The 13,695-nt window shown below is 44.6% G+C and overlaps 1 protein-coding gene and 1 non-coding gene across 2 annotated transcripts; both read right to left on the reverse strand.

Moving 5' to 3' along the window:
• Nucleotides 1–516: 516 nt before the first annotated feature.
• On the reverse strand, nt 517–10,535 carry LOC112070460 (cytoplasmic dynein 1 heavy chain 1-like). Its single transcript, XM_070438978.1, is given in 10 exon segments — nt 517–1,013; nt 1,345–1,469; nt 1,886–2,036; nt 2,414–2,556; nt 2,879–3,029; nt 4,175–4,389; nt 7,151–7,251; nt 7,521–7,717; nt 9,818–9,961; nt 10,281–10,535. Coding segments are annotated over 10 exon segments (1,611 nt in total). The 3' UTR covers nt 517–884.
• Nucleotides 3,102–3,173, reverse strand: LOC112070462 (small nucleolar RNA SNORD50). The gene has a single exon (XR_002893901.1). It is a non-coding gene; the product is annotated as a small nucleolar RNA SNORD50 (small nucleolar RNA).
• Nucleotides 10,536–13,695: the final 3,160 nt, after the last annotated feature.

The following is a 13,695-nucleotide window of genomic DNA, read 5'->3' on the forward strand; positions in this document are numbered from 1 at the left end:
TTGCTTGAACAAATAAATACTCTACCATCTAACACTATACTAACACATTTTTTTTAAATAATACAAAAATAACACCACCCTACTCCACTATTTGAATCTATTTTGTCCTACCTCAGGCCAAGTATAAGGGAGTAGTACTTCAGTCTAGTAGGTGGCGGTAATACCACATTTATTGGATGCCAACCACCATTAAACCTCATTGAAGAAGGAAGGCTTTTCACTAGATGTTGAAACGCATCATGGGGTATTGTGTGTAGATTGATGAGGGGGGAAAAAACAATTTAATACATTTTAGAATAAGGCAGTAATGTAACAAAATGTGGAAAAAGTCAAGGGATCTGAATACATCCCGAAAGCACTGTATGTCCTCTCAGACCATTGGTCTAGAGTAGGACTAGGTAGGGTTAAATAGTGGAAAGGTTTTTCTTTTTTTTTAGAGGGCTAATAGATGGTAGGGTCATTTTCATTTTCTCCAATTCTTTATTATTGTATCAAATAATATGTTGGTAGGCTGTGAATTGCCTCACACACCAGTACAGTAGGTGTAGGCACCTAAAAGTTGGATACGATCTGCCAACCAAATCCCAAAGAAGAGCTCTTCAGAGAAATCTCCTGACAGTCCCGTCCCTCTCAGGTGACTCTTCAAATGGAAGTTCGGTCTTCCACGAGCAGAGACAGCACAAGTGTGCGGCCACAGGAAGAGGCAGTGCGTCAAGAGGCAGCGCGTGATGTTAAATGCAGATTTTACTTCAACTACAGTTACATGAATAAAATGTTTCATATCGACATTAACCATACAAACTGTTTCATAAGAGTACTATACTACAAATAAATGATTAATAGGAATGATTTATTAATGGGAATTCTCTAGGCTTCTGGTGACACTACTCTGTGCAGAGCACTGCCACGCCACACTCGTGGAAGTTGTGAGGGTCTTCCTTGGTGGCGATGTCAAAGTCTACGGTGAAGATGAGATCGGCTCTGGTGAAGTTCAAATACACAGGCAGAGTGACCTGTGGGATTGACAGATATACAAGTGTGTTATGTCATTAAGACAGTACAATTTTATGGTATTTGGACAATATAGACGAGGAATAGCTCCTAATTTAATTGTAGGTATTTGACTGACTTCCTATGAGCCATCTATTTATTGGATACATTCTAAGGGAATGTGAGGTCTGTATTATATGTGGAGAAAGTTGATATTTGTAATCTGGCAATACCCCGGAGGGGATAAATAAAGTTTTTGTATTGAATTGAATCCAGTGAAAGCTTTGAGCTCAATCGGTTAACATTTGTACATTCCCATGTAAAGTGCAGTATTTATGTTGCTATGAGCCGTACCATGTGCCTCTTCTCAGCGCTCAACTGCTTCACCCAGCGCAGCTGAGTCAGTGGCAGCTCAGTGGAGATGTAGTTGGAGAGAGAGAGCTTGTTGTTGCCGTGGGTAGCTCCCTGCAGCTTCAGACCTGTTGGGAAGAAAGAGGGGTATGTTAAGATCACTTAGGTTGATTATAAACATTAGATAAACAATAGGGGCTGGTTTAAACACTTATTTTTTCTTCTAGTCAGTAGACATTGACTCAGAAGTTATTTGAGTATTAAGGTGGTGTTCTCATTATCAAAGCACTCCTCAGTGAGGCTAAGTGTGTCATCACAGCCAACCAAATAACACTCGTTCAATGGAGTTTCCATTATGAAATGTTTTTTTGATCCAGGACTAGCCTTAATATGGGTCCAAGACACCAAGGAAAATCTGCGCCAAAGCACAACTATATCAAAAAGTAGCTTTCGTGTTGCGCTGGTGTTGTGGTGATTCTTCCTCTCTGGTGAGAATACCTAGTGCCCTGACTCGTACTGTATATAGAGAGACTGATGAGTGGACCTTTGATGCCGAAGCTGCAGACGTCGAGCGCGTCCTCCTGTGTGGTGGTGACGTTGACCTCCAGACACAGCTCCTCCAGGGACCAGTACTGACGGGTGGCCGTGATGTAGGCCTCAGGGACAAACAGGCTGCCCAGGCACACATGGGTGTTCTGGACAGAAGAGACATGAATTCAGAGTGGTTGGAGTCCAATGTCTCAAATTCCTGGTCAACTATGGTATCAATCCATGGCAAATCCACCATGTGGTATTAAAGGGATAACTTCTAGAGTGGCTTTGTTCTTAACTGTAAAACTGAACAACTGTTCATTGACTTCTTTAGAGTAGTTCAAGTCATTCAGAGTTGAATGAATAATATCCAAATGAGTTGCGAACATTAGCAATATGTTAACCTGACGAATTAGGCAAATAGGGTGTCTATCAACTGTGAGAAATCATTAATGGAGTCATTTTAAGGTAACACCAAATCCACTAAGATCTTCCTATGACAGGAAACTATCCCTTTAATATAGAAGTCAGATGAATGTACCTTGAGCTCCTTAGCGCCCTCGCTGGCAGCTCCCTGGGAGATGGCCTGCAGCTGCTTGAAGCGCTCGCTGAAGTCGGCCACCCACTGGATGACAGTCATGGAGGCAAGCACGGTGTAGCGGCACCAACTACGAGGCAGGATACCTGGAGGAGACATGCTACATGTTAGCATTGGGAATCCTTCTAGACAGACTCTATATGACCATATTGACTTGAAATAGTCAATATGTTACCATATTAAATTTCACATATTGTGACTGTACAACCACATTGGGGTATAACTGGAAAAGGTACATTCCGGGAGAAAATGTGCGCTTGCTTCACCTGTATAAAAGCGTTTCATGGTAGTGGAAGAAGTGTAGGAGTTTAAATTGTTTGGCTAGTGCAGTAAAACTGAGACCAATGTGGTAGAAGTAGTAGTGAATTAATACTTAATTGAGGATTGTGTGGAGAATGAGAGGAGAACCTTTGACAAGGTCGTTGATGAGGGTCCGCAGGTCGTTGGTTTGCTTCTTGCCCTCGCACACCTGCACCACATCAGTCAGGTCTTGCCGCACCTCCTGAAGCATGTGGGTGCCCATCATCACCTCGCGCTCAAAGAAGCGGAACAGGGGATCCTGTGCGCGGCATTCTTTTCACCTGTACAGTCCTTGAAAAGAAACCCACACCCTGAGTGTTTGTGAACTGCATTATCAGAAGTCAGATCCGTATACGAGTTTCATTCACATGAAATCAGGTTCGGGATAGATTCATCATTTAATGCAAAGATCCTTAATTAAGAGAAGGCAGTTTTTGAGTCAGTGTGCGCAAGTGTACGCTAAAACTTAAATTAAAAGCCCAGGCCTTTATTTGCTTAAATCACTGAACACAACAGGTGCTTATTAGAGACAGGCTTCTATTTGAGACAGGTGTCCATTTCCTTAACACAGACAGCTTTTGCTCATTTGCATAGTTAATTGTTCAATTTCCAGCATTTTAATACATTTCTGTCACGGCCGTCGTATGAATAATTGGACCAAGGCGCAGCGTGAGTAGAGTTCCACATTTTATTGATAGTGAAACTTCCAAAAACAACAAAGATATAACGATCGTGAAATACGTATCGCACATAGGCACTCAAACAAAACAATATCCCACATCGCAGGTGGGAAAAAGGACACACTAAGTATGATCCCCAATTAGAGGTAACGAATATCAGCATCCTCCAATTGGGAACCATACCCACACAACAACATAGAAATATAATACCTAGAAACCCCCCTAGTCACGCTCTGACCTATTACACCATAGAGAACCCTGAGGGCTCTCTATGGTCAGGGCGTGACAATTTCTTCATTTCCTACACTAATGTGTTATCTACACACCATGTCACGTTTCTTTTTCCTTTAGTATGCCTCTATTTCGTAAAAATAAAAAGTTGTGATTAAATCATTCCGAAATGACTCAAATTATTTCAATGTAAAAAAATCAAACATTAAACCTAAAACAATTCATGGTAAACAATTAATTTAGACCCAGTGTTTATTTGAAACAGGCATTTATTTGCTGAAATGTGTGCCGCTGCCTGGCTAGTCAGAGGGACAGGCGGCTATTTGAGACTGCGTTTACCTGAAGTGTTACGGTATGTACATACGTACTTGTGAAATATAAGTAATATAAAGAAATAGAAGTGGCAAAATACCATAAGAACACTCTTCCAACCTCAACCCATCAGATCCCAGAGATGCTGCTCAAACCAGATGAGACGTTACTGGTACGTTACCTTGATATTCTCCACCGTACGCTTGAGGTGGTTGACCACCTGCGGGATGAGCTTCAGCCAATTGGTGGCAGTGGTGCGCAGCGTGCGCATCCAGGCGGGCTGGGCCTCGGTTGAGGTGGACGCCGTGCGGTCGCCCTTCATCTCCTTCTCGTAGGTCAGGTCATCCTCATCCTCCAGCATCTGCATTTTCAGCATCTTACCCATCATGTCAGTGCCTGAGCAGCCCAACAAGGGGAACCGGAGAGGAGACGGGAGGCTGGTTAGGGAGGAGACAAGCCCGTGGAAGGACGGGGAGTAGGAGTGAGGGGAGAAGAAATTAACTTCTAATTGGTCCCAATCCCGGATCCGGGAGCACCCCCCACAGTAAAAAAGCTGACTAGCATAGCCTAGCATAGCGTCACAAGTAAATACTAGCATCTAAATATCATTAAATCACAAGTCCAAGACACCAGATGAAAGATACACATCTTGTGAATCCAGCCATCATTTCTGATTTTTAAAATGTTTTACAGGGAAGACACAATATGTAAATCTATTAGCTAACCACGATAGCAATAGACACAACTTTTTTTTTCCCCACCATTTTTTTCCTGCATAGGTAGCTATCACAATTTCGACCAAATAAAGATATATATAGCCACTAACCAAGAAACAACTTCATCAGATGACAGTCTGATAACATATTTATTGTATAGCATATGTTTTTTTAGAAAAATGTGCATATTTCAGGTATAAATCACAGTTCTACATTGCAGCTGTCTCTTATACACATCTAGATGTGTATAAGAGACAGTCACAGTTCTACATTGCAGCTGCAATCTGAAATAGTGCCGAAGCAGCCAGAATAATTACAGAGACCAACGTCAAATACCGAAATACTCATCATAAAACATTTCTGAAAAATACACAGCGTACAGCAAATGAAAGACCAACATCTTGTGAATCCAGCCAATATTTCAGATTTTTTAAGTGTTTTACAGCGAAAACACAATTTAGCATTATATTAGCTTACCACAATAGCCGGAAACACAAGCCGTTTACCAGTAGCAAAGGTTAGCGATCGTAACAATCCAGCAAAAGATATATAATTTTTGACTAACCTTGATATACTTCATCAGATGACAGTCCTGTAACATCATATTACACAATGCATATAGGTTTTGTTCGAAAATGTGCATATTTAGCAGCACAAATCGTGGTTATACAATGTGATTTGTAGCAACATTTCAGGCAATCTGCCCGGCGCCATCTTGGAGAGGCACCTAATCTAATCGATAACTAATCGCAAACTTGACTAAAAAATACAGGTTGGACAGCAAATGAAAGACACATTAGTTCTTAATGCAACCGCTGTGTTAGATTTTTAAAATTAACGTTACTCGACATTCAGCGTGCGTTACAGCGAGACCATGCCTAAATCAATGGCGGACTAATAATTTTACATCTTTCCACAGATATACGAATTAACATCATAAATAGCTCTTACTTTTGGATGATCTTCCATCAGAATCTTGGGCAAGTGGTCCTTTGTCCAGAACAATCGTCTTTTGGTTGAAAGATGTCCTCTACTCCTGTAGAAATTAGCTGCTAACGCCGATGTACCGGAGAGGTGCCCAACTCGTGATAACGCCTGACAAAGKAACTCCAGAAAATCGCAATAAACTGCTATAAACTGCTATAAGTCGGTTTAAATTAACTACCTTATGAAGTTTTTAAGACAAAAAACAAATTAAATCAGAGCTGGAGATATAGAACTGCTAAACCGAAAGCTTTTYAAGACGCCATGCCGGTRTCCCTCKTGCYTCAGGCGCCTCGTCGAAAAGGTCGGTACTTCCGTTCCAAGAGGTTTTATACTCCCCCAGATGGTGCTATCCGCTCCATTCAAAGTCTCACCGCTTACTGACATCTAGGGGAAGGCGTATGCAGTGCATGTAGCCCCATAGCTTATAAGGGAATTTATAAACCGACCCTGGAACAGAGACCTCAATTTCAGAAATCTCACTTCTTGACAGGAAGTGAGCTGCAGAATGAGTTCTGTTTCACTCAGAGAAATAATTCAAACGGTTTTAGAAACTAGAGAGTGTTTTCTATCCAATAGTAATAATAATATGCATATTGTACGAGCAAGAATTGAGTACGAGGCAGTTTAATCTGGGAACGAAAAATCTTCAAAGTGTAAACAGCACCCCCTATTGAGAAAAGGTTTTAACGGTGGACTTGACCAATGCCTTGCATTGTAAAAAAGACAAAGCCTTGCATTCTCATACACATATTAATAAGGGGTAGTTGTGCTTCAAAATTAGCGGTTACAATAAGTCAAGAAGACATGACGAAAACAATGACACGAACACCAAGTCAAGAGTAAACAGGAGACCATGCAATATAAAAAGTGAAGAGGGTTCCTGTGGGCTCTGAGAAAATCATAGTAACTCAAAGTGATAAAGTGATGGGGGCATGAAGTCGTGCATGAAAAAGGTTTCCAGGGCTCTGTGAGAGAAATCAATGTATTCAAATGGGAAAAGAGGGATGGATGGAGGGATGGATGCATCAATGGCTGGGAGTTGGAACCGGAAGCTAAGCAAGACACGAATTTGAAATGCAGCTGCTGGAGGGTGAGAACACCCCCATTCACATGGGTACAGCTACCACCACACGGGGCTTGTGTTATAACACTGGAACTGATAGGAGGAAAAGGAAAGAGACCTAGGGAGTAAAAATGAGCCACCAATGCCATTGCATCCACGTTGACGGGAGCAATGTGAGAATATGTTCTGCATCAATGGTAGTCTTCTATAGGATTTAAAATTAAAATAAGATGCGTTAGAACATATGTAGAGCTATTAGAGAAATGGAGAAACTGGGAGATGAGCTCCTGTAGCTCTCCTCGCTGCTGACAAAGGATCCCACAGACAAACCCGGACACGCTCCTTGAGTTCAGCTGCAGCCGGGAACAACCAGCAGCAGACAATCGCATACCCTGAGTGGTGAGCAGGACCTTTTCAGCGTTGCTAGGCAGGCCCAGCCAGGACGTGGTCTGGGTGTCCGGCAGCAGTCCGGAGTTCATGAACTCCTCACGTCTGGAAGAAAAGACACAGAACAGCACAGTGTCAATGAGACAGATTCCTAAATGTGTTTCCTAAATGTGTGCATTTCAGAAGAGGTTTCCTATGAATTTCTTTGACATTTACAAAAGTTTTGCTGAGATGGATTGGTCACAATATATTGGAAACCATGTTTCATGTTTTTTTGCATGTACTGTATCAAAAAATGCAGCTTTTAGTTGCCAATGTAATGAAATAAAACTAAACTAAATTAACACCACTACCCCCCAACCCCGGCCACTGACCGGATGCCATCGGGCATCTTGATGTCCTTGTGGCCGTCCACCTTGAACTCTGAGTCGAAGCTGCCCGTGGTGAAGATGCAGTCCAGGAAGGTGTTGAGCAGCCGCTGGTCAAACTCGTTGTCGATGCGGCCGCCGTAGATGGATTAGGTCTCCAAGATCGCTCACGGGATCTTCTCTGGGGAGATGTTCTGACGGCCCTAGGGTTGTGGAGGAAGAGGAGAATAGAAGGTTACCACCATAGAAATACATACAGTCAGGGCTTTAAAGTGTGACCAATTTGGTCGCATATGCAAAGTTTTATTCTAGGAGCACCGTGCGACTACAAGTAAAATCTCCCATATAATAATTGTTGTAATAAGGCTGTTGTTTCAGAGTGCCCTAGAAAGAAAAGCATCATGGTTGCACCATTCCTACAGTGAAAACGGCCTGCTTCTAGCCCAACCAGGTCATAGGATCTGACCCATATTACCGGCGCAATATTTGTATCTTCCTATAGCGGAATGCCGTGACCACATTTTACAGTCATAACATAAACCGTGTCGTGGGCCGTTCTAAAACTACTCACGCATCGTTACCCAGTTGTTTACTTTGTTCAGTCATGTTACCTCATTGGCTAGCTTGCTAACAACCTGGTAACTTTACCAGCAAAATCAAAAGGGATGGCTTCTTCAGGAGATCAATGATCATAGCATTGAATGAACGACAGATCTCTTGCATGTCTTCATCACAAACCTGACATTTTTAAAGAGAATGTATAATAAACTAATGTCTTCACAACGTTACATATTACACTGAACAGAAATATAAACGCAACATGTAAAGTGTTGGTCCCATGTCTCATGAGTTGAAATAAAAGATCCCAGAAACGTTCCATATTTCTCAAATTTTGTGCACAAATTGGTTTACATACATAATAGTGAGCATTTCACCGTTGCCAAGATAATCCATCCACTTGACAGGTGTGGCATATCAAGGTGATTAAACAGCACAATCATTACATAGGTGCACCTTGTGCTGAGGACAAAAGGCCAATAAAATGTGCCGTTGTCACACAACAATGACAGATGTCTCAAGTTGAGGGAGCGTGCAATTGGCATGCTGACTGCAAGAATGTCCACCAGAGCTGTTGCCAGAGAATTGAATGTTAATTTCTCTACCATAAGCCGGCCTCACAACCGCAGACCATGTGTAACCACGCCAGCTCAGGACCTCCACATCCGGCTTCTTCACCTGCGGGATCGTCTGAGACCAGCCACCCGGACAGCTGATGAAACTGTGGGTTTGCACAACCGAAGAATTTGTGCACAAACTGTCAGAAACCGTCCCAGGGAAGCTCATTTGCGTGCTCGTTGTCCTCACCAGGGTCTTAACCTGACTGCAGTTTGGCGTCGTAAAAGACTTCAGTGGCAAATGCTCACCTTTGATGGCCACTGGTACGCTGGAGAAGTGTGCTCTTCACGGATGAATCACGTTTTGTACCGGACAGATGGCAGACCGCGTGTATGGCGTTGTGAGGGTGAGCAATTTGCTGATGTCAACATTGTGAACAGAGTGCCCCGTAATGGCGGTGGGGTTATGGTATGGGCATGCATAAGCTACTGACAACAAACACAATTGCATTTTAAATGAATGCACAGAGATACCGTGGCGAGATCCATTCATCCACCGCCATCTCCTCATGTTTCAACATGATAATGCATGGCCCCATGTTGAAAGTATCTGTACACAATTCTTGGAAGCTGAAAATGTCCCAGTTCTTCCATGGCCTGCATTCTCACCAGACATGCTCCCCAGGCATTCTCTGGATTTATGGTGCTTTCAAGACAATTGGGAACTTTGAAAAAAAGGTTGAATCATGACGTCAGTGATCTTCATGTCGAAGCTCTAGAAAGAGGCCATGTTCCTGACTTGGAATTCTGTGTTGGATGTATTTTTCTAACTTCTCAGTTGTCTTGATGTCACGCCCTGACCATAGTAAGCTGTTTTTTCTCTCTGTTGGTTGGGGCGTGATAGTGACTTGGGTGGGACATCTAGGTGTTTTTGTATTTCTATGGTGGCCTGATATGGTTCCCAATCAGAGYCAGCTGTTTATCGTTGTCTCTGATTGGGGATCATATTTAGGTAGCCATTTCCTCATTTGTGTTTGTGGGATCTTGACTATGTGTAGTTGCCTGTCAGCACTATTTTGTATAGCTTCACGTTTCGTTTGTTTATTTTGTTGGTTTGTTCGGTGTTCATTCATTAAAAGAGAATGTACGCATACAACGCTGCGCCTTGATCTCATCTAAACAACGGACATGCAGAAGATCCCTCCAACAAAGGACAAGCAGTGTGCCCAGGAGAAGGAAGTATGCCTGGACTTGGAAGAGATCCTGGATGGAAGAGATCCTGGACTTGGGAGAGAACCTGCAGGACAGGATCGCCTTCCTTGGCGGAGTTGCCTAGGAGCATGAGAGGACACAACAACGTCGGGAGGGAAGGCCACAGAAACCCCAATATTTTTTTGGGGGGGGCAGCATGAAGCCAGCGGCGGTGAACAGAGCCAGTACGGGGTCGAGTGAGGAGCTCGACACGAGAGATTCCGGAAGAGAGTGCTGTGCCGTTGAGACGCGGCTGGCAGAAGCCGGTGCTGCTGATGCTGAGGTGCGTGGTCATAAGCGCGGTGCCTACACCCTGTGGACCGGTCCCACGCATAAGTCTCCCAGTAGCGCCTTCAAGCACCAGTGGTGTCCATAGTTGCTAGGCTTCCCAGTCTCTTGCCGGGCTGTCGAGGAGCATCCCAGTCAGGAAGGTTTGTGCGCTCTGCGCTCGTAGACCTCCAGACACTGGGTGCGCCGCTCCACCAGTCCAGACATCCTGTGCCTCCTCTCGTGGCACTCGCCTCTGATGGTTGCGTGTCATCCGAGGCCCGTGCCCACTGTAAAGTCCCACGCATCGGTCTCCAGTCGCCTCACAGTCCAGTACATCCATGTCTGCCTCGTTCTCCCCGCAGCCGCCGGCCTGAGGTGTGGTCATCCAGCCCGGGTGCCACTGCTAAAGTCCCACGCCATCAGGTCTCGTCAATGTCGCCTTACCCACAGTCCAGTACGCTCATTGCCTGCTTCACCCGCACTCGCGCCTTGAGTGCGTGTCATCAGCCCCCGGCTGCCGGACCTGACCGGTTCCGACGCATCGAGGTCTGCCAGTGCGCGTTGCTCACAGCACCCGCTGTTATCCCTCTTTCCCCGCACATCGAGCCCTGAGGTGTGTGTCATCAGCTTTCTGTAGCCGCGTGACCACAGTCTCGGTGAAAAGTCCCACGCATCAGGTCTCCAGTGGCGCCTGCTCAGACAGTCCCAGTACGGTCCTGGTGCCGTCATTCCCGCAACTCGCCCTGAGGTCTGTGTCAAATCAAGCCCGGTTGCCGACCTGTGACCGTCCCACGAATCAGGCTCACAAGTGCGCCTCTCACAGCCCAGAGCTGTTCCGGCGACAGTTCCAGTCCAGAGGCTTCCGCGACAGTTATCGTCTTCCAGAGCTGTCAGGGCAACGGGCCACAGCTGACCTCCTGAGAGAGTGCGACCTCCTGATGTACGGGCCACAGTCCGAAACCTCCTGAGACGGGCCCCACAGTCTGGGTTTCCAAGCGACGGTCCCTCAGTTACCGGAGGTTTCCCAGCGACGGTCCGCAGTCCGGAGTCTTCAGCGACGGTCCCGCATCCAAGAGCCTCCAGCGGGGGTTCCATCCAGAGCCTCCCGGCGACAGAATCTGTCAGTCGGACCCCCAGTGGTGGTTTCCAGTCCGGAGCCTACCGGCGATGATCCACGTCCGCGGTCCTCCACAGACAAAGCCTCCAGCGGCGGTCCAGAGCCTCCAGTGACGACTGGCAGTCCAGAGCTTCCAGCAGGGGTCCTCAGTCCAGAGCCATCTGGTGACGATCCACGGTTCAGGTACCGTCCAGCGACGACCCACCGGTCCGGAGATTCCGCGATGATCCCCGCACCAGAGGAAGACGTATCTGCGATGGAGTGGGTACTTCGTCCCGCACCGGAGCCCTGCGTCATCCATCATAGATGCCCACCCAGACCCTCCCCTATTGAGTCAGTTTTGCGGTCGAGGACGCACCTTTGTGGGGGGGGGGGGGGTATCTGTCACGCCCTGACCATAGTAAGCTGGTGTTTTCTCAGTGTTGGTTGGGTTGGATAGTGACTGGGTGGGTCATCTAGTGTTTTTTGTATTTTCTATGGTTGCCTGATATGGTTCCCATCAGAGCAGCTGTTTATCGTTGTCTCTGATTGGGGATCATATTTAGGTAGCCATTTCCTCATTTGTGTTTGTGGGATCTTGACTATGTGTAGTTGCTTGTCAGCACTATTTTGTATAGCTTCACGTTTCATTTGTTCATTTTGTTGGTTTGTTCGGTGGTAATTCATTACCTTTCTAGGACATGCGTTCCACTAGCGGAACCCCTGACAACATTCCGCTGAAAAGGCAGCGCGGGAAATTCAAAAATATTTTTTTGAAATATGTAACTTTCACACATTAACAAGTCCAATACAGCAAATGAAAGATAAACATCTTGTTAATCTACCCATCGTGTCCGATTTAAAAAATGTTTTACAGCGAAAACACAACATATGATTATGTTAGATCACCGCCAAGTCCAAAAAACACACAGCCATTTTCCCAGCCAAAGATAGGAGTCACAAAAAGCAGAAATAGAGATAAAATTAATCACTAATCTTTGATGATCTTCATCAGATGACACTCATAGGACATCATGTTACACAATACATGTATGTTTAGTTCGATAATGTGCATATTTATATCCAAAAATCTCAGTTTACATTGGCGCCATGTTCCGAAATGCCTCCAAAATATCCGGAGAAATTGCAGAGAGCCACGTCAAATAACAGAAATACTCATCATAAACTTTGATGAAAGATACATGTTTTACATAGAATTAAAGATACACTTGTTCTTAATGCAACCGCTGTGTCAGATTTCAAAAAAACTTTACAGAAAAAGCACACCATGCAATAATCTGAGATGGCGCTCAGATATAAAAAACATTTCTCTGCCAGAAATACGAAATTACATCATAAATATTCCCTTACCTTTGATGATCTTCATCAGAATGCACTCCCAGGAATCCTAGTTCCACAATAAATTGCTGTTTTGTTCGATAATGTCAATTATTTATGTCCAAGTAGCTACTTTTGCTAGCACGTTTAGTACACATGTCCAAACGCTCGCGCAGATCCAGGCAAACTCGGACGAAAACTTWAAAAAATTATATTACAGGTCGAATAAACTTGTCAAACTAAGTAGAGAATCAATCTTCAGGATGTTGTTATCATAAATATCCAATAACATTCCAACCAGAGAATTCCTTTGTGTCTCTAGAAGTAATGGAACGCAAGACGATATCATTTGGAATGCGCGTGACCAGGAACTGGCACTCTGCCAGACCACTGACTGAAACAGCTCCCATCCGGCCCCACATCACAGTAGACGCTCCATTCAACTTTCTATAGACTGTTGACATCTAGTGGAAGGCGTAGGAAGTGCAAACAGATCCATATTCCACTGGGATTTCAATAGGCGATGAGTTGAAAATCGACCAGCCTCAGAATTTCCACTTCCTGTTTGGAAGTTTGCCTGCCATATAAGTTCTGTTATACTCACAGACATAATTCAAACAGTTTTAGAAACTTCAGAGTGTTTTCTATAATAATATAATATATTAGCATCTGGGACAGAGTAGCAGGCAGTTCACTCTGGGCACGCTATTCATCCAAAGTGAAAATGCTGCCCCCTGTCCCACGTATACCATGCTGCGCCTTGGTCTCATTCTAACGACGGACGTGACACTTGAACTCACTGAGTCTGAGATTTCCCAGTTTCGAACGCGGCAGAAGTCATGCTGGATTAACAGCATGGTCAATGTATTCAACCTTTTCTGGCCCATGGTGTTGAATCTTTATCCTTTTAAGTTTGGAAAATAGACCCTTAACTTTTCTAGGGTAGGTGAGACGCTAACATCCCACCAGGCCAACATCCGGTGAAACTGCAGAGAGCTAACATTCTAAATACACCATTCATATATTAAACATTCTTGTAAATACATGTATCTTACATCATTTAAAAGATGAACGTGTTATTAATCGAGCCGCTGTGTCAGATTTCAAAAAG

This window comes from Salvelinus sp. IW2-2015, unplaced genomic scaffold (genome assembly GCF_002910315.2).
Source record: "Salvelinus sp. IW2-2015 unplaced genomic scaffold, ASM291031v2 Un_scaffold1333, whole genome shotgun sequence".
Lineage (NCBI taxonomy): Eukaryota > Metazoa > Chordata > Actinopteri > Salmoniformes > Salmonidae > Salvelinus > Salvelinus sp. IW2-2015.